The sequence below is a fragment of the Talaromyces stipitatus genome, genomic scaffold (genome assembly GCF_000003125.1).
Source record: "Talaromyces stipitatus ATCC 10500 scf_1105507295515 genomic scaffold, whole genome shotgun sequence".
NCBI lineage: Eukaryota > Fungi > Ascomycota > Eurotiomycetes > Eurotiales > Trichocomaceae > Talaromyces > Talaromyces stipitatus.
In genome coordinates this window covers 3054016-3071149 of record NW_002990118.1, presented here as the reverse complement: position 1 = coordinate 3071149, position 17134 = coordinate 3054016, and the positions used below count along the sequence as shown (strand labels likewise).

Below are 17134 nucleotides of genomic sequence, written 5' to 3'. Positions count from 1 at the left end.
AGGAGTGCCGGGCGTGGGATTCGAACCCACAACGCTCTAATCAGTAAGATAGCTACCGAGTAGGTGTTTCCTGGATGGTGCTTTCCACTACGCCATCTGCCAGGCAAAAAGCTAGGAATGTGAGGCTATCTGCAAACAAGATGTATTGTCGTGATCACGTGACAGAATCATGAACCCCCCTACGTAACCCTAGCATGTGACTACGTAAACCGAACTCTGTGAATAACCTTATTACTGACTATCACATTACTCCCCTCTCTTATCGGAACTTGCAGTGCACTAGCACAAACTCAGTTAAGCTTAATACTCAAAGATATCTTTATAGTGGAAATATCGATATTGACCTTATTCTGCCCACTCTTCTATCTACATCTTGAGGGGATTGTTGGACACTATTTATGCTTGAGAATCCCATCCACGCAATCTCAAATAGAAGATTCTCGACACAGAGCTGTAAAGTTGATTCGTAGATTCAATCTTGTGACTTCAATTCTCGAATTTTTTTTGTATCAATGTTGTAGGCTTTCCTTGATTAGGTTTAGCTTACCTAATCCTCGACATCTCTATAAGACGCTTGTCCCCAAGCACTTGGTTTCAACTCCTCTATCGCGTTATCTTTTCTATCATTGTTAATAAATTTGTCCCTCTCTACTGCCTCAATCTATCGTTGCAAGTTTACTGGGGGTCCTGGCTTCTCTGGATATCAATCATGGAATGACTTTAATTAACACGGTGCATTCTTAAAATTTGCCGCCAAATACCATCTTAGATCAGGATCATAGCCTAGCCACTTCACCTGATAATGAAGCTTATTCCATCTCATCTTTGAATTAAGGATTTTCTCTACCTCCCACTCCTGCTAACTATTAATCTCCACCGGCTTCACTCTTTCTAAAATCTAACCTCTTAATGGCTCAGTCGATGACACACACTGTAATTTTTTTAGTGTAAAGATATTGTAAATTTGCATTCCTTCGTCTAGCTTTAATTGATAGGCCTAGCTGACTTTTTCAATTATCTTGTAGAGACCTGCAGCTTGGTCTGCGAGCTTCCAACTTAGACAATTCATTCTCTATCCTTTTATCAATATCATAACTTCATCTCCCACGTTAAAGTCAACCTCTCGTCGGTACTTGTCAGCTTGCTTCTTTTGATGCTATTATGCTATCTCTAGATTACCACAAGCAAAGTCCCAAATTTCTTGAAATTGCTTCACCCACACGCGCATATCCTTCTCATTAACAGTGAACTTCCTCAATGGATCTGGTTTCCTCCAGTTAAATAACATCCTTGGTTGAAACCTCTTTTTAATTATAAATGATGACAACCCTGTGGAATCTTGAGACAATGAAGTAGCCACAAAATTGATAATTGACAACCACTCTGACTAATCATCTTGAAAGTGGTTAACATATAGTCTCAGGTATTAGGATAAATACTAATTTGCGATCTCTGTCTGCCTATTGGTCTGAGCATGATCTGCTGTAGACAATAAAATCTTGATTCCTAATATATAGTATACCTTGTTCTAGAATTCTGACACGAACTGGGGACCACGATCTAACACAATAGAGTCCAGTAATCCTGTACAAGCGTACACGTACTTTATCTAGAGTCTAGCCAACTCTCTTGCATCAATGTTCTTACGGCATGGTATAGATATTAGAGTCTTGCCAAACCAATTAACCACTATAAACATCGTGTTGTAGCCTATCTTGTCAGGAGGATAGATTATAAAATCTATGGAGATATACTGCCATGGTCTGCTAGGGATTGGCAATAGATTCAATAGTCCTGGCGGTAAGTCTCTTCTTGTGTTTGTGCGCTTACATGTCACATAGTTATCGATATATTGCTCCACATCTTTGTTCTAGGTAATCCAATAGTAATGTGCTTGAACTAATTGCTTTATCTTGTTCTTACCTGGGTGAGCTGTCAACAGTTAACAATGGATTTCATCTAGTAACTAAGCTCGAAGATCCCCCTCATCTGGAATAAATACCCAATCTTTGAATAACAAGACCTCTTCGTATAATATCTAGTTCTTGTCTCCCGTTCTCATAAGCTCTTGGAATTGCTTACATTCAGGGCTTCTTGTATTTATGGTGATGACTCTAGAAATAACATCTATAGCAGTGTTTATTGGTGATAGCTTAACACTCTTCTGATTAGGAGGCTCATTATTATCTTCCCTACCTTCTTCCTTTTCAACCACACTTAACGAATCTTTTACTAGTGAAGGCCCTAGGCACTTCTTTGGCAACATGAGCTGCATACACCCTTTCTTGTGGTTAACTGGAGTGCTTTCTCTCCAAGTTAATGTATCCGCCAGCGTGTTCTCCTTTCCTGGATGGTGCTTAATAATAAAGTAATATTGATTTACTAATTTGCACCACCTAGCTTGTCTAGCAGTAAGGCGCTTTGTCGTCATGAAGTACCGCAGAGCCATATAATTAGAAAGAATCTTAAATTGTTTGCCTCTCTATAAGCCCACCAGCTCAGCCCTCCATTCTTTTAGGGCTGATATAATTGCTAGGAGCTCCTTATTGTGAATGTTATAATTGAATTATGCGTTGGTCATTGTCTTTGAGAAGTATGTAACTGGGTGCTAGTGACTATTCTCTTGTAATTAAGAGAATACTGCAGTGATAACTCCATCTAAAGCATCAGTTTCTAATTAAGAAGGTAACTCGGGCTGATAGTGACATAACACAGGTGCACTGGCAAGGCATCTTTTTAGTTTATTAAAAGCTTCTTGACACTTAGTTATCTATTTAAATGATATATTCTGCCATGTTAGGTAATTCAATGGCTTTGCTATTCAACTATACCCTTGTATGAACTTCTGATAAAAACCACAGAATTCTAAGAAAGACCGAATGCTAAAAATAGTGGTGGGAGCCTTCCACTCAGTAATAGCCTTAATCTTTTCCTAATTAATCTTAATGCCATCCTTAGTCATGATGAAACCTAGGAACTTTGTTTGTTCCACACTGAATTTGCACTTGTGAATTGCTGCTTATAATCCAGTGGCTTAGAGTCGTTCCAACACTATTTTCATGTGAATCTAATGCTCTACCATGTTCTTACTGTAGATGAGCAGATTATCCACGAAAGCAATCAGAAATCTATCAAGGCAATCCATAAAGATATCATTCATGAATCGCTGGAAAGTCGTAGGACTATTAGTCAATCCAAAGGGCATAACTTTATACTTGTAGGTACCATATTGACACCAAAAAGTAGTGTATTCCTTAGAGTCTGGATCCATACAAATCCTATGGAAATCTTGTCTAATGTCAAGCTTCGTGAAGATGTGTGCTCAACTTAGACACTTAAAAACCTTATTGATTAGTGGTAAAGGATACCAGTCCTTCTTAGTTAATTGGTTAAGCTTGCGGTAGTTAACACAGAAACGCAATCCTTCTCCTAGCTTCAATGCTATAATAATTGGTGCTGCAAATAGTAAGCTACTAGGCTCAAGGAATCCTTTATTCAGGTTATCAATAATGTACTCTTGCGCTGCTTCTAGTTCATCTCTCGACATCTTATAGAGAGAGTTATAACTCAACTCGTTCGGCTTTTCCAACTCAATTTTATAGTTATAAGGCCGGTGCGGAGGCAACTTGTCCAATTCATGCTTGGAGAAGATATCTACAAAGTCTTTTAGATAAGCTGATAGCTTTTTCCTGATTTCCTCTTCTTCTAGTTTTTCCTCTAGGATCTTTTTATCCTTAATGATCTTATCGATCTCATATAAGCTGGTAAAGAAGATTTGACTCTTCTTCTGCTACACTAAGTGATGGAAACCATTTCCCCTAATGATAGTGATGTCAAGTTCCACTAACTTATAAGCTTTAGGATTTCTTCGAATTGGAAGTAGAGGCGGATCCTCCTAATCCTTCATTAATTCCTTGATAAATCAGTTTATCCTTAGGAGTGTAGCCTCATAGTTCTTCTTATATGATTGGCCATATTCCATGGGAATAGGTCTTAGCTATTACTTCTCGAAAGCCTGGTCTCGTCGGTCGGCATCTTTTTAATGATCAGGATTGATTTTATTCTATTACTTTAGAATCTGCTGAGGTAATTGCATATATCCCTTGGTAACAATCTCATTCTTTAAAGAGACTTCCTCTGGCCATAACAGTTGCTTCTTTGCATAGTCCATGAGAATGTTATGCTTTGCAAACCATATCTTCCTTAGGATCACATTATGCTTGTCTAAATTGACAATGAGGAATGGCACATCTAGCTAACAATGTCTATTCATAATAAATATGAATATGATAGCATGAGTAATTGGGATTGCAGTCTTGCCATTATATCCTCTTATAGCATATTTATTTTCTAACTGATGAGTCCTCACCTTGAGGAATCTGCTCAACAATATAGTGAAATTAGTATCTATAAATACTAGTCTATTTACTCTAGTATCAGCAAGTGCCCGTGCAGTAATTAAATGTGTATTCTTCGCTATTTAAATTAGTATTATGAAACTATCCTTTTCACATCCAATTAATTGACTAAGATCTATATCACACATGCTGACTTCTATTGAGCCTAAGAAGGAGACTTTTTCTAGGCTTACTTGTTTTCTAATTCCAAATTAGAGTTGACTGAGCTCGCTTCATCTATCTTTTCTAGCTTCTTAAGGTCTGAACTCTTCTTTGCAGCTGGCTTATCATTATTAGGACAATCTCGACCAATGTGACCAGTTTGGCAATATTTGAAGTATTTGCCCTCTTTTATAAGCAGAGCACGAGCTATATTATCCACCTATTCACCTTTCTTATCATCCTTGTTTGATAAACTACTATCAGCAGCAGAGAGAGTAGGGAAGAGATAGTTTGCAGGGGTTAAGCAAATAGAATTACTAGCGTTGGAACTAGCACTCAAATTTGTATTCATACTGCGATGGTATACTTTGCTCTCAACAGCAGAAATTACTTTAAGGCAATTTACTGTCTTTGTAACTTTTCTTACAAAACCAGCCCAGTCAAGGTCTGGGTTATCTGCTTCATCAGTCAACTTATACTACAGCTCAAAGCTCAGCTTGCTATAAAGGTCTTCCTTCCAAGATTGAATGTCAGTCTTGGATTCTTGAGCTTTATAAGTGAATTTAGTTAGGAAATCCTGGAATTTCATCTTGCTCGTCATCTGAACAGCATAATATCTAGCTTTTGCATTAGTGACTTAATTAACATCTTTAAAAATAGTCTTTAAGTGGTTAAACATGTTGTCAGCATCTATGAAGGGATGAGGAGAGTTCTTGCAAAGACGGGGCATTAAATGCTTAGCTATCTAACCCTCATACATTTTCTTTATAAAAAGAATTTAATCCTTTATATTTGGATAGTGATCTGCGTTGCTCTCTAGGGTTCCTTCCATATTAATTAATCAAGACTCAAAGGTTGGATTGACACTGTCTAAGAGCTTTGCTCCTTTAGGCAACTTGGTGGATTTTAGCGTGAAGGTTAGTCTTGGTGTATCTCCCTCGCTACCACCCCAACTACCAGTTTAGAGGTGTAACTTAGTAAAAGCTTATATATACTAGTTATGTTCTTCTTGCAGTTCAACAATATTGTCGGCATTTTGCTTGGCCTCGCGATAAGCCTCTTTCAGTTCTTTCTTAAGTTGGGTAAGTTCTTCTTTCTGATTCTGATTCTGATTGGTATTCACTCCACCTAGAGCATCAAGATTCTCAACCATCTCATTGTGAGCAGCAGCAGCTTCCTCATACAGTTAGAGCAAGTGCTGTTGTCGACGGAGGACATTGGCAAAGAGATAGTAAGGATTCTCTTCTGCCTCTTTGACGAATTCTTCTTCTGTGTAAGTTTTCTCGAAGATGGCTTCTAGATCTGCCTTGTCGAATTCTTCCATATACGAAAGAAGATAGTCCTCTCGCAAGTTGGCGAGTACCTCTTCAGGCAGCTGGCTGACACGAGGCATCGCGAGTTCTGTTCTGTCGGTTCGGTTCTATTTGGTTTTCGAAATCTTGAGAATTGGGATACTTGTCGCGTCGCCTCCCCCCACCCTAGACCGGGTGGTGGTCGGCCCGGACTCAAGGGCCAAAAAATATGAAGTCTCATGTAAAATGTTTTACAGTCCACCAACGCCATATAAATTGCATATAAAAACTAGACAGGTATTAAATACAAGCATTGTTCACCTATCTCCCTGAGTATCAAAGAAAAACCCGCTGTTTTGAGGCTCTGTTGAAGCCACTTCTTCCATCGGCTGCGGCACGCCAACGACATGGCTCTTATAGATTTTCAACAAATCCCCATCATGACGGCGTTTTATGAGGCGATTCGCATCTTTTGCATAGAGTGCACCACTCGCTTTGACTTGGCGCTTTGTAGTTTTTTGATTCTTGCGCGTTGCTATATCACGAACCTTGGCAAAGCTCTCACGGTGTAGATCGCCTAATTCGGCCAAGGTGAGACTGCCTTGATTAACCACTTTTATATGGCGTGAAAGGCCCGGGCTTACTTCGTCAAGAATATCCTTTATACCGTCAATCGATTTTTCAATCTTATTGACATAGCGACGTAGTTTTACGGCGGTTGACGGTGGAGATATTGATTTTGTAGTTGGTGAGCTGGGAATAGTGTCATCCGCCTCGCCATATATTTTTAGTGCATCCCCTTCAGCAACAAGTGCTTCAAATGCTTCCTCTGGCTGAAGCATCATATCAAGTATAAGCCAAGGATTAAGAGGCCAAATTCCTCACTCTCTCCAGCCGTGCCGAATCGTTCGTGTGGTAAATGTCTTTATCCGGATATCGCGTAATTCTTCAAAAAAGTCATTTTTATCAAAATTGAAGCTACCCAAGCGTGCAATCTTATTTATAACCCGTCCATGAACATGTTTATATTGCTGAAATGGCACTCCATCGAGTGGTTGTAAAAAATGCGTAGAATGAGGCGGAAATCGGAATGGGCGAATGTACCAAATTTCACAATATTGCACAAACTATATAGTAAGATAAGTTATATAATTATCCATAAGAAGTAACCGCCAATCCGGGAAGGCCCCAGGCCTAGAGAAGTGGTCAAAGTGTGAAGCCATTTGAATGCGATCTCATCTGTGATAAATCCATTCGAAGCAGGTGCAACTAGCCAGTCGTCATCTTTTATATGCCGGTACTATTCCTCCAAATGGACTTGCCTTTTGGAATCAATAAAGGTGGTATAATCTTTCTTCGGCATTTATACTTTTAATGACAGTAATTGATTCTCAAGAGGACAGGCTAGATACCCTTTTTGATGTTTTTGGATATGCTGTTACCACCACTTCATCTTTTCCTTGTCCAACAATGAATCCAGTCTCGTCGAAGTTCCACAGATTTTGAGGGCGAATTTTGTATTGTTGTATAGCGAGCTCGAGGTCAATAAACCAGCGCTCAACCTCACCATAATGCTCTGCAACGGTACGTTCCTTTTCTTGAGGTTTTTGAACGATTCGTACATATTGTTTTGGCAGGCGCTTGATAAAATCGTGTACCCAATTTTTTCCGGCACGAGGGGCCTCTCCTGGACCACTGAAATCTTTGCCGAGCAAATAATTCGCACTTTCTTCAATTTGCTGATTCGTAGGAGGCGCGCCTATATTATCTAGATACTCAATCCATAGAATAAGTGCCTTTTCTTGATCTAGAGATAGTAGGCGCCTCGTAGGTGGGCGTGTTGAGCGAGAGGGTAAGCCATGCCACCGACGGGACAGTTTTTTGCGAGACACCCCATATTCACGCGATAATTTGCTAAAATTCGGCTTTATTTCGTGTTGACACGCACTGAGGGCCTTTGCAATCAATTCCTCCTCTTCTTTATATAATTTAGGGGTCATTTTGGCTCTGGTTTTGACGTTTGTAAATGCCAAGTTGAGATTTTGAAAATTTTGGCCCTTGAGTCCGGGCCGACCACCACCCGGTCTAGGGTGGGGGGAGGCGACGCGACAAGTAGTTAGCTTAACTGGGTTCTGACGATCGGACCCACTAGTTGCTGGATGCCTGATTTACGGTCGTAGATATAAAGGGATACGACACGCTGCCAACCGAAAATATTACTTATTGTGGTGATTCCAAGTGTTACATTCTAGGCTTGAGCTCACATTCTACTTCGAGTTTCCAAGTTGAATTACTGCTTCGTCTGACTAGATCAAAAGCTCAAGTTTCTGACCCGACGTTTCTGGCTCGACATTTCACGCATTCATTCTATCTCCCTTCGCATGAAATTTGATTAAATCATGAGCTTGCCATGTAGCCTACCGCTTAGTATGGCATCACCTGCTGTTCCGAGTGGTGCGATTCTAGGAAATTCTATTGACATTGACATTCGGCTTCGTTCCCTATCCAAAACTGCTCACAACGATCCGCGACCGACACCACCGCCCGAGTACTACTTGCAGCTCATGGAGTCTTACCCTACAAATAAACAGGGTGAAATTAATAGTTTCGGTAATATGCCGGCTGATGATACAGATGGCGAACTGTCGGAGGACGATGAATTTGCCGAGTTTAACTGGATTTCGTTAGTAGAGAACTTTGCAAGATCTGCTTGAAACTACTAACTGGAGGCAAGGATGTCAATGATTCTCTTCCCCACTTCAACCCTACTTGGTGGAATGCGGGACAAGAGATCTTTAGCATAAGCAGCCGCAGCCATTGCCACATATCCTTGCCACTCTTTGTTCTTGTGAAAGTCAGAATAGTCGCAAATCCCGCGTATCACCAGATATAGGAAATGATTCATCAAGCCTGCTACTTCTATCTTAAAACTGAGAACATTCTTTTCTGCAGCCAGTCAGTCACGGATCACGGCATTTTTCATCAACTGGTTTGCAGAAGCAATCAAGCCATAGTGGATGGCTAGGTTGTGCTCATATTCTGCCCGTTCACGTCACTCCATTAGCAGCAATGAACCTCTTAAGAAACTTCTTATTCTGTTCGTAGAATATATCCATTGCTAATTGCATCATGGAAATAAATCCCTCCACATCAATTTCTGCTGGGACCTCATCATCTATTGCTGTCAATTGATCTTCCTGCAAAGCTTCTAGATCAATATCTGACTCCGAATCAGAGTCTGCATCAGAATCTGTCACTGTCTCAATTTTTCTATATTCTGGGCGTAACACGAGATGCTTATTAACCCAGAATGGACTGACCCTCTGTCTGTGAACCCTAGTAAGGAATGTAATAGGGTCTGTGATAGGATCATAGCAATGTATGATATGCTTGCATATTAAGAATCGGCTTGATAGGAATGCATCACAAGCACATGTCCACAATACTGGGTTTATGTGATATTTTTGAATGCTTTTAGGATTAATTTCACGATCCTTAAGTTGTTTCCATTCCTTTTTAAATGCCTTTCTCCAGCTTGCAGAAGCTTTTCGATTGTCATTATTGTGGATTGCCTCCATTCTGTTCAGTGTATATGGTATAACTCGAGATATTAACACCCAGATGACTGGGTCGATGCGAGGATGATTGAACCGGTGAAGGTAATTATGCTTGATCTTTTGCCAGTGAGATTCAACAATCATTGTTGTCTTAAGAATTGGTATCTCTCTACCATTCGCTGATCGGGCCCATAGCTCCCATTAACCAGGTTTATACCAATTAATATATAAGTAAGCCCATAATTGGAAGTAATTTCGAGCTCGGCACCACGAATATATCTTAGTGATACATTCTTTGTAAATATTCTCTGGTGAACGATATGTGCCATTGTGATCTGGGATCAAAGAATGTGCATTATAGTGACGACTAAAGATCTCCAAAACTGTATCCCGCTTAGTGACGCTGGAAGTTTCAATGCGACCTTTTTCCTCAAATTTAATAGATTATGACTCACACTGGCACCTCCCATAGCGATGAATTCCATCTGGTCTGTGTACTGGCAATGAGCCCCAGCATATTTCGAGGTTTAAAATAAGCTTTTGAGCATCACCAGGAAAGTAGTGAGTCTGAGTATTCATCTTATTTGAGTCTTTAAATTTTGCTCGAATTGCGCGTCTTATATGCTAGAAATATAATTGGATTGTCGTTGTTGGCTATACCTGCTGAATAGCAGTAACCTCAGACTTATCCTTATCACATCCAAAGAAGGTTGGATTAAATCCTGATACTCTTAATGGTGTTAAAAATTGATAGAGAAGATAAGTCATTGCTCCCGCATCTGTACGCTTAGTACCATCCTCTGAACTGAGTATTTCAACAAAAAGATAGGCTAAAGGGACCCCAGTTCCATCAAGCTCTGCAAGAACAGCAAATAAATCCATTCCAGCATTGTTCATTCCAAATATGGCATCTATTGCCAACTCCTTTGCTCCTGCCGCTAGTGCGGCGATTGAATTGTCAATATAGAGGGCTAATCCCCGGATATTCCCAGCGGTGTATGTGGTATGTGAGTATTTCTCTGTGAAGTCAATAAGAAGGCGCAGTGCAGATTTAAATGGGTTGGTATCACGTCGCCATACACTTGCATTAGCTTGCTGCCATTGATAGTATACTTGATGTTGAGCCGCATTTTCAGCATGGTTGTGATGCAGCAGCTGTTCCGTCTTTCTCCAGGTTCGGTCCACGCTGGCGCAGATGAGATCTAATCGTATTTCATCACGATTACTATAAAGATCTCCCGCAGTTTCTAGATCCAATCCAGTAAGGTGAAAATGAATGCCGGTTGTTCGCAACCATGGAGTGATTTCAGAGACATGCTGACTATCATTCACAGTATGTGACACTAAGTTCTGAGTTTGAAATGTGCGGTATTCTTGGAGGAGGGTATCTAAGGAAGGAGGATCATTGCTTATAAGAGTAGATGCGTTATTGATATGTAGAGAGGCACGTGGTGATGAGAATAGACCAACCGGTACTACCATAAAGTAACGAATTTGTTCCTTTTCCTGAAATAATGTTTGAAGATGTGCATGATTCTAAGGCATTACTCCTTGACTTTTGCGCCATCCATGTTCCTGGTTATAAAGTTGTCGCATGTGACCAGCACTATAGGATCGATAGGAGCAGTGCTCTATATAACAGAGAAAGCCAAGGGTGGTTAGAAGGCCATTAATCTCAGTAATCCCATCTGTAGGCCGTATAACCTCGTCTAAAGTATTAGCAATTAATTGATATTCTGGATGCTGTTCAATTTCCTGTCGCTGTGGTCGTTTAATATGGTGTTTTCGAAGAAGATGTTGGGGAAGACTGTGGCGAGTATAACATGATCCATGCTCAGTGCAGAGAATTACCCGCCAATTTGTGAGGATGCGAAGATAGGAGGGAAAAAAGTGCGATTGCTCTCCCAATTCAGGAGATACAGACTTCTTGGAAGAGTGAGACATAATTGATAATAGAAAGGATATATTGAAGTAAAAATATCCACGTTAAAGTAATTATAAATAATGTAGAAATAAAAATGCACCATGATACAGATTTACCCTAAACCATGAACTGAGCTAGCTACACTATGTCGGATTGGTGGGTTAACTCCAGTCCAATCCTGAAAAATTGTTTACAAGGATGGTAAAATAAGAAGTGACTAGCAAGATTGTGAATATCTCCTCTTTTCTGTCCTCTCCGAGTACATCAGGTTCCAAAGCCGGGTTTATATAGATATTTTGCCAAGATGTGTAACAACTAACAGACTTGGGGTTCCAAGGAATACGGCCATGACGTTTCAAGTCGAGTTTCAGGTGCACCAGGTGAAGTTTTATATGTTTGAGGATGGCCTTTGGATTCTATACCTCGTTGGAAATTCGGATTATCTGACACATTGATCTTAGCTCCGGAAAATTTCTTAGCCGTACGGTTCAACGCAAACTATAAATAGGATTACCATCGCCAAACCGCGTTGTCTTGGGCCGCTGAGTATTGTCAGTATGACGCTGTGAAATTTGGTTGAGCGCGGGGCGAATGTCAATGCCGAAGATGCGGAGCGCGACACGCCTCTTGCTTGGTTGTTGCAAGCGAGTCGTGGATGAGAGACCATGGACAAAATCCGCGAATTTCTGCTAAGTTTGTCGGATTGGTAGGTTTATTCCAGGCAAATCCTGAGGAGGTTTTTACTGGGATGAAAAGAAAAGAAGTGACCAGCAAGACCTGTATGTATTGTGTTGTGTGTCCTCTCTGTGCATACATGAGTTTCCAAGAAGGGTTTTTATAGACATTTTTGGCGGGGTGATTTGTGAACTGTCATGAGGGGTAAATATGAGGATAATTTTGAGCTCTGATAAGGTAGCTTCTGATTGACTGAGATGTACTATGTAGGTGCCCAAGTATTGCCCTGACGTGGAGTAGATCTTCAACAGAACAAGACGATCTTTCTGACACTATCATGAGGGGTAAACCTTGAAGGTTCAAGGCTTCTGCCTCGCCGGATATCCGGGTTACCTAACAGCATTTTCCGACACAATTACGTTGGTCGGCTTTTTTTTAATCCGACGACGGCTAGGGCAGCCCGTCTCTTCGTCTACACGTTCTAGTACTTCCTCGACCGGTAGTTTAGCCTTATGAGAATCTGATTTTCGCGAGGTGCATTGACATGCAGAGATTAGTCGATTTCCTGCTCAGCAGGCAGCTGCCGCCTCGCCCAGCCCCAACACCAGTCACCATCACAGGCATCAGATTCCCAGCCGACGGTTCCAAGGCACAACTCGTATCTCTCACAACGACAACTGACGATGTACGCGATGGTCTTGACGGATCTTGGGGCCACGTGCCTGACCTGCGAGAGTTCTGGAAAACTGCACGGGCGTGGCAGTGGCGAGATATTGAGACCTTCAGGCTCGAGAACCAACCGATCAGCAACTGCAACGGGTTTTACGTGTTATTTTATTCGTTTGATCTTGAGTCGTTACCCGAAAATAGAAACTTTCCCAAGGCAATCTTTGGCAGGGAGCGCGCGTTTGCTGGGGACGCCTTTGTTGTTAAACTGAAAGGCAACGAGATTGGTCATGATATGGGCGACGATGGATGGGCCGCATGGGATAATGTGTCTTCGGATATTTTGAGATTGCCAGTTCTGGCAATATGATCTTTGACAATTGTGCTTGGCTTATAACGCACATTGAATCAGATGCATTCATTCTCTTGAGCTCATTTATGAGAAGGACCATTCAATACTGATCAAATCAGTCTTAACTATTGAGAAACCTAAGCTTAGAGAGGAAAATTATCATGTAGAGAGAAATTGAAGCTGTTTATGTGCAAGCAAACGGCGCGGTTACCTGGCCTGCTGCCTCAGGCACTGCGGTCTATGGCTGAACCGTCACACTTTGTAGTAGTGGCTCTATCTTAATTTTCTGTTATAAGATCATTTCTGCAAAGGAAATGGCAGTCCTTTAGGTCAAATATCTTTGCTGATGGAGTCGACGTGATATCTGTCTTGCTCCAACATGCGGGTGTCTTGAGTTTCCATGCTACGCAACCTATTGATGCTATTAACAGGAATTTCAATGGTGGCATCGCCATTGATTATGATTACGAGGCTGCTTCCTCTCGAGCCGATAAAAGACGCAAGCAAAATACATATTCCAAGAATGACATTGAAAAAAATTTCTCGATCGGCGGAATCTCAAATGTATGCTATTCTGACCACTGCTCTGGCATCTTCTAGCCCAGGCTCTCCGCACGCAAAGACTGTGCCAAATCTAGCTTCATATGGGCACCATATAACAAGCTATAGTTGGGGAATTGTTTCATTCTAGCAGTTATTTCAGTAATATCTTGAATCCATCGTCTTTCGTTTATAAAGACTAGAGCAGTAGTAGATCCACCAACTACTGATAATACGGTACAAAGTGCAATCCAGGACACGGACGGCTGGCCTTTCGTTGCGTGTTCGGCTTTGTGCACACAGTAATCTAACATTACTGTATTAAGCGCTCACCGGATGCGCTCTATCACCGGATGCACTCTTCTCCGCAAATTACTCTACCACGCAATTCGGTGATATCTCCATAGCAAATAAAGTTATAAGTATCAAAATTTACTACAGTGCAGGAAATGATGTACCGGATAGCTATATATAATTATTTAATCCCTAAACCGCACGGGTAAATTAATTTCTCGGCCTGAACGAGTCACCTCTATTTTCTGTTTCTTTGAAGAAACCTCCTCACTGCCCTCTGTGACACGCTTAGATCATCTTCCTTTAAGCTGTGTCTGCCTCTTTTGCATTTCCTAATCATCTTTAGCTTGTCTTTTAGTCTCCCGCGCTATGCGACGCTGCTCTTTTTCAAGCTCTTTTTGTTGCTTCTTCGCTTCTCGCTCACGGATCCGACTTTCTCGCTTTTCTTGGTTCTTTCGATCTCTCCTTTCGCGTTCAAGTGCTTCTTGTGTACGAAGAATTGCTGCATTAATCTTATCCTGCTCTTTCTGGGATTCAATATCTTGAATGCGCTGTTTGGCAGCTTCAACTTTGCTCGGCAAGAAGAACTGGGCTTCACCAGGGTTCTCTTTATTAGTAAGACCTAAAGGCCTGCCTCGTCTTTGGCGATTCTTCTCATTAACTAACGCATTAACTAGGCCTTTGTATTGGTGTTCAAGAATATCATTTCATATGATCAGTTTCTGTGCTGCTTCCATAACAAGCTTTGTGGCTTGTGTAAGATCTCCTTCTGTCACGGACCTGGATCCACCTTAGTTTTAACAGCGGTGCGTCCTGATACGTTAGGACAACTTGAACCTCGCACAGGTTCTGACCAATGATCAGTGGAGCGTGACGAGTTGTAAGTAACGAGTATGGACGATGCTGGGATGATAACTGAAATAGTAACAAAACTAAGATAGAAGAGATCCCCTGTACAGCCTGGTGCCCGTACGAGTTCGAATGCCTTGCTGACTCTCACTGTTGTATTCAAGTGACTTATGTCAAAGAGCTATGAAGAACTAAATACATGATGGTAAATGAGCGTCCTTATATATCCAGTCCTCCACGTTCTGTATACCGTATATCGTAGTATCGTAGCATACTACGATATTCATACTACAATACTATCATTGATTCCTCCAATGGTATCCCGTTGTTTCGTATACCTGTTGGATTGTACGTAACAATCTCTAACGGTATATCTCAACGTATCAAATTATGTATGCAAAAGTATGGAATCCTTGATCCCCTTGTTGTTCTTGTTCTTGTCTCTAAGTACAGTCCAGGTGGAAGATATCTTTTACTCCCTATTCGGTGGATCAATGTGTGGCTCGCTATTATTGGCTGACAAATCTCTTCTGTCTGATTGGTTGAATCAGCTTAGCTAATCCAACAATACCCTTTAACGTAATTCCCAAGCGAACCGCCCACCCAAGCGACCCGCCCACCTCCCCGAAAAATAACTCTCTATATTGATTTCAAATCACAATTTCTTAATCACATACAAATTATATACAAAAAATTAATTAGTAGTACGATTAGGACATCGATTAATTTTATGTCCTTCAACACCACAACCACTGCAGCGAAATTGGCGGCGTACGACTGCTTGAGAAGCTGGGAGCTCCGGCTCAACTGGAGCAGCCGTAACAGCTTGAGATGCCTCAACCTGACCTTGTACAAGCGCTTGAGCTTCTTCACTAGTAATCCCATGCTCAATAGATATCTGTTTCTTAGATTTTTGGCGTTTTTGCTTCTCTTTTTCATTCGCAGCTCGTAAATCATGGTTTTCTTTCCGTACGAGTAAAGTATCATTCGCTAGTATTTCGTAGGCTTTTGACAACCGTATAACTGCCTGATTGATTTCTTGATTCTGATTTCCTGTGCGCTCATTTATATGTTTATTGATTGTAGTTGACTGGCGTACAAATTGGCGTATATTTTGAGGTGTTTGTAAGCAGGATGATGCTGTATTGCTTGATCGACTTGGAGGGGGGGTTGGAGTCTTCAATTGAATATTAAGATATTGAAGAACTCGATCTGGATTGAAAGGCACTAATCCAGTGGCTGCGAAGCTATTCTGAATAGATTGAGCTTTATATGCCACTGTACGAGCCTGTGGAAATGCTGTTAAAAAGTCCATTTTGTCGATATGATTGAATCCAAGCCTCATTCGTTGCTCAACAACCTGCCCATAATACCGTTTTAAAACTGCAAAACAGCCAACATCAAGAGGCTGTAATAGATGCGAAGAATGAGGTGGCATGCAGATTGGAATAATATTATTCTCAGTGCATGTACGATCAAATTCTGGAGTCAAATGGCTTCCATGGCCATCAAGAATCAACATTCGGTATTTTCCCATTGTACGATCATTAATATTAGGAATAAAATGGGTTTTAAGCCATTCTAATCCTATTTGATCTGTTGTCCAACCATTATCGCTAATATTGATTCTCCAATCATCTGGAAGATCCTCAAACCAACCTAATCGTACGTTTTTCTTTGCTTTGAAAATAATGTACGAAGGTAACGCCCAACCAGTTGAATTTGTTGCTTCAATTGCAGTCACCCATTCTCGATTTCCAGGCTGTAAAAGCTTTGGCTGAGCATATCGATCGCTTCCAGTATAACCTTCGCAGATGCACAGAGTCCCATAGCAAAGCCAGTCTCATCAAAGTTATAGATATCTTCTGGTAAGATTCCATACTCAGATATAGCAGCTCGTACGCGGTCAAAATGTTCTTGAATTATCTTTGGATCTTCACATTTGGCACGTTCATAGTTATATTTCCTTGCGAATTTAGAATCAATCTCCGGACGGCGTTTAATCAGATTGGTCACCCAGTTTTTTCCAACTTGTGATTTTCCATGTTGTTGTAGAAGATAATTGACCATTTCTCGTACAAGAGAATGTCGGGGAGGTAATCCACGTCGATCTAAATCAAGAACCCATTTGACAAGTGAATCCTCCTCAGATTGAGTCAATTTATGGTGGTTGGCGCGCTTTTCACCTTTATATTCAATGCCTTTGAGTCGATCTCGGAGAGTCGTACGAGGAATATCATAAATCCTTGTAGCTTCACGAATATTGGAAATTCTTCCATTTTTCAAATCAGAAATAGCTAACTGAATCTTTCCCTCTATCTGAGCAGATTTTAAGGGATCTTTCTTGCGAATTGGTGGCATTTTGACGCGTTGAAATATGAGAAATCAATATAGAGAGTTATTTTTCGGGGAGGTGGGCGGGTCGC

The 17134-nt window shown here is 41.1% G+C and overlaps 8 protein-coding genes across 8 annotated transcripts, besides 4 other annotated features; 1 reads left to right on the top strand and 7 right to left on the bottom strand.

The window, feature by feature from the left end:
* Window positions 1-1087: 1087 nt before the first annotated feature.
* Window positions 1088-3721: a mobile genetic element.
* Window positions 2039-2449, bottom strand: TSTA_051830 (uncharacterized protein; the record flags this gene model as incomplete). The annotated part of the gene is made up of 2 exons (XM_002485654.1): window positions 2039-2127; window positions 2197-2449. The coding sequence occupies 2 exons, from the start codon at window positions 2447-2449 to the stop codon at window positions 2039-2041; spliced, it is 342 nt and encodes a 113-aa protein (XP_002485699.1).
* TSTA_051820 (retrovirus polyprotein, putative) lies at window positions 3323-4171 on the bottom strand (the record flags this gene model as incomplete). Its single annotated transcript, XM_002485653.1, has 3 exons — window positions 3323-3761; window positions 3795-3866; window positions 4071-4171. 3 exons carry the CDS (start codon window positions 4169-4171, stop codon window positions 3323-3325), a joined length of 612 nt encoding a protein of 203 aa, XP_002485698.1.
* A 1382-nt stretch (window positions 4172-5553) lies between these two features.
* Window positions 5554-5952, bottom strand: TSTA_051810 (uncharacterized protein; the record flags this gene model as incomplete). Its single annotated transcript, XM_002485652.1, has 2 exons — window positions 5554-5736; window positions 5776-5952. The coding sequence occupies 2 exons, from the start codon at window positions 5950-5952 to the stop codon at window positions 5554-5556; spliced, it is 360 nt and encodes a 119-aa protein (XP_002485697.1).
* Window positions 5953-6168: 216 nt separating this feature from the next.
* TSTA_051800 (uncharacterized protein) lies at window positions 6169-6693 on the bottom strand (the record flags this gene model as incomplete). Its single annotated transcript, XM_002485651.1, has 2 exons — window positions 6169-6357; window positions 6400-6693. The coding sequence occupies 2 exons, from the start codon at window positions 6691-6693 to the stop codon at window positions 6169-6171; spliced, it is 483 nt and encodes a 160-aa protein (XP_002485696.1).
* Window positions 6337-7842: a mobile genetic element.
* On the bottom strand, window positions 6944-7851 carry TSTA_051790 (uncharacterized protein; the record flags this gene model as incomplete). Its single annotated transcript, XM_002485650.1, has 2 exons — window positions 6944-7151; window positions 7264-7851. 2 exons carry the CDS (start codon window positions 7849-7851, stop codon window positions 6996-6998), a joined length of 744 nt encoding a protein of 247 aa, XP_002485695.1. The 3' UTR covers window positions 6944-6995.
* A 4598-nt stretch (window positions 7852-12449) lies between these two features.
* Window positions 12450-13050, top strand: TSTA_051780 (uncharacterized protein; the record flags this gene model as incomplete). Its single annotated transcript, XM_002485649.1, has 2 exons — window positions 12450-13001; window positions 13030-13050. The coding sequence occupies exons 1-2, from the start codon at window positions 12552-12554 to the stop codon at window positions 13048-13050; spliced, it is 471 nt and encodes a 156-aa protein (XP_002485694.1). The 5' UTR covers window positions 12450-12551.
* Window positions 13051-14191: 1141 nt separating this feature from the next.
* Window positions 14192-14529, bottom strand: TSTA_051770 (uncharacterized protein; the record flags this gene model as incomplete). The annotated part of the gene is made up of 2 exons (XM_002485648.1): window positions 14192-14466; window positions 14526-14529. 2 exons carry the CDS (start codon window positions 14527-14529, stop codon window positions 14192-14194), a joined length of 279 nt encoding a protein of 92 aa, XP_002485693.1.
* Window positions 14530-15402: 873 nt separating this feature from the next.
* Window positions 15403-17069, bottom strand: TSTA_051760 (pogo transposable element, putative; the record flags this gene model as incomplete). The annotated part of the gene is made up of 2 exons (XM_002485647.1): window positions 15403-16470; window positions 16515-17069. 2 exons carry the CDS (start codon window positions 17067-17069, stop codon window positions 15403-15405), a joined length of 1623 nt encoding a protein of 540 aa, XP_002485692.1.
* Window positions 15538-16473: a mobile genetic element.
* Window positions 16509-17024: a mobile genetic element.
* Window positions 17070-17134: the final 65 nt, after the last annotated feature.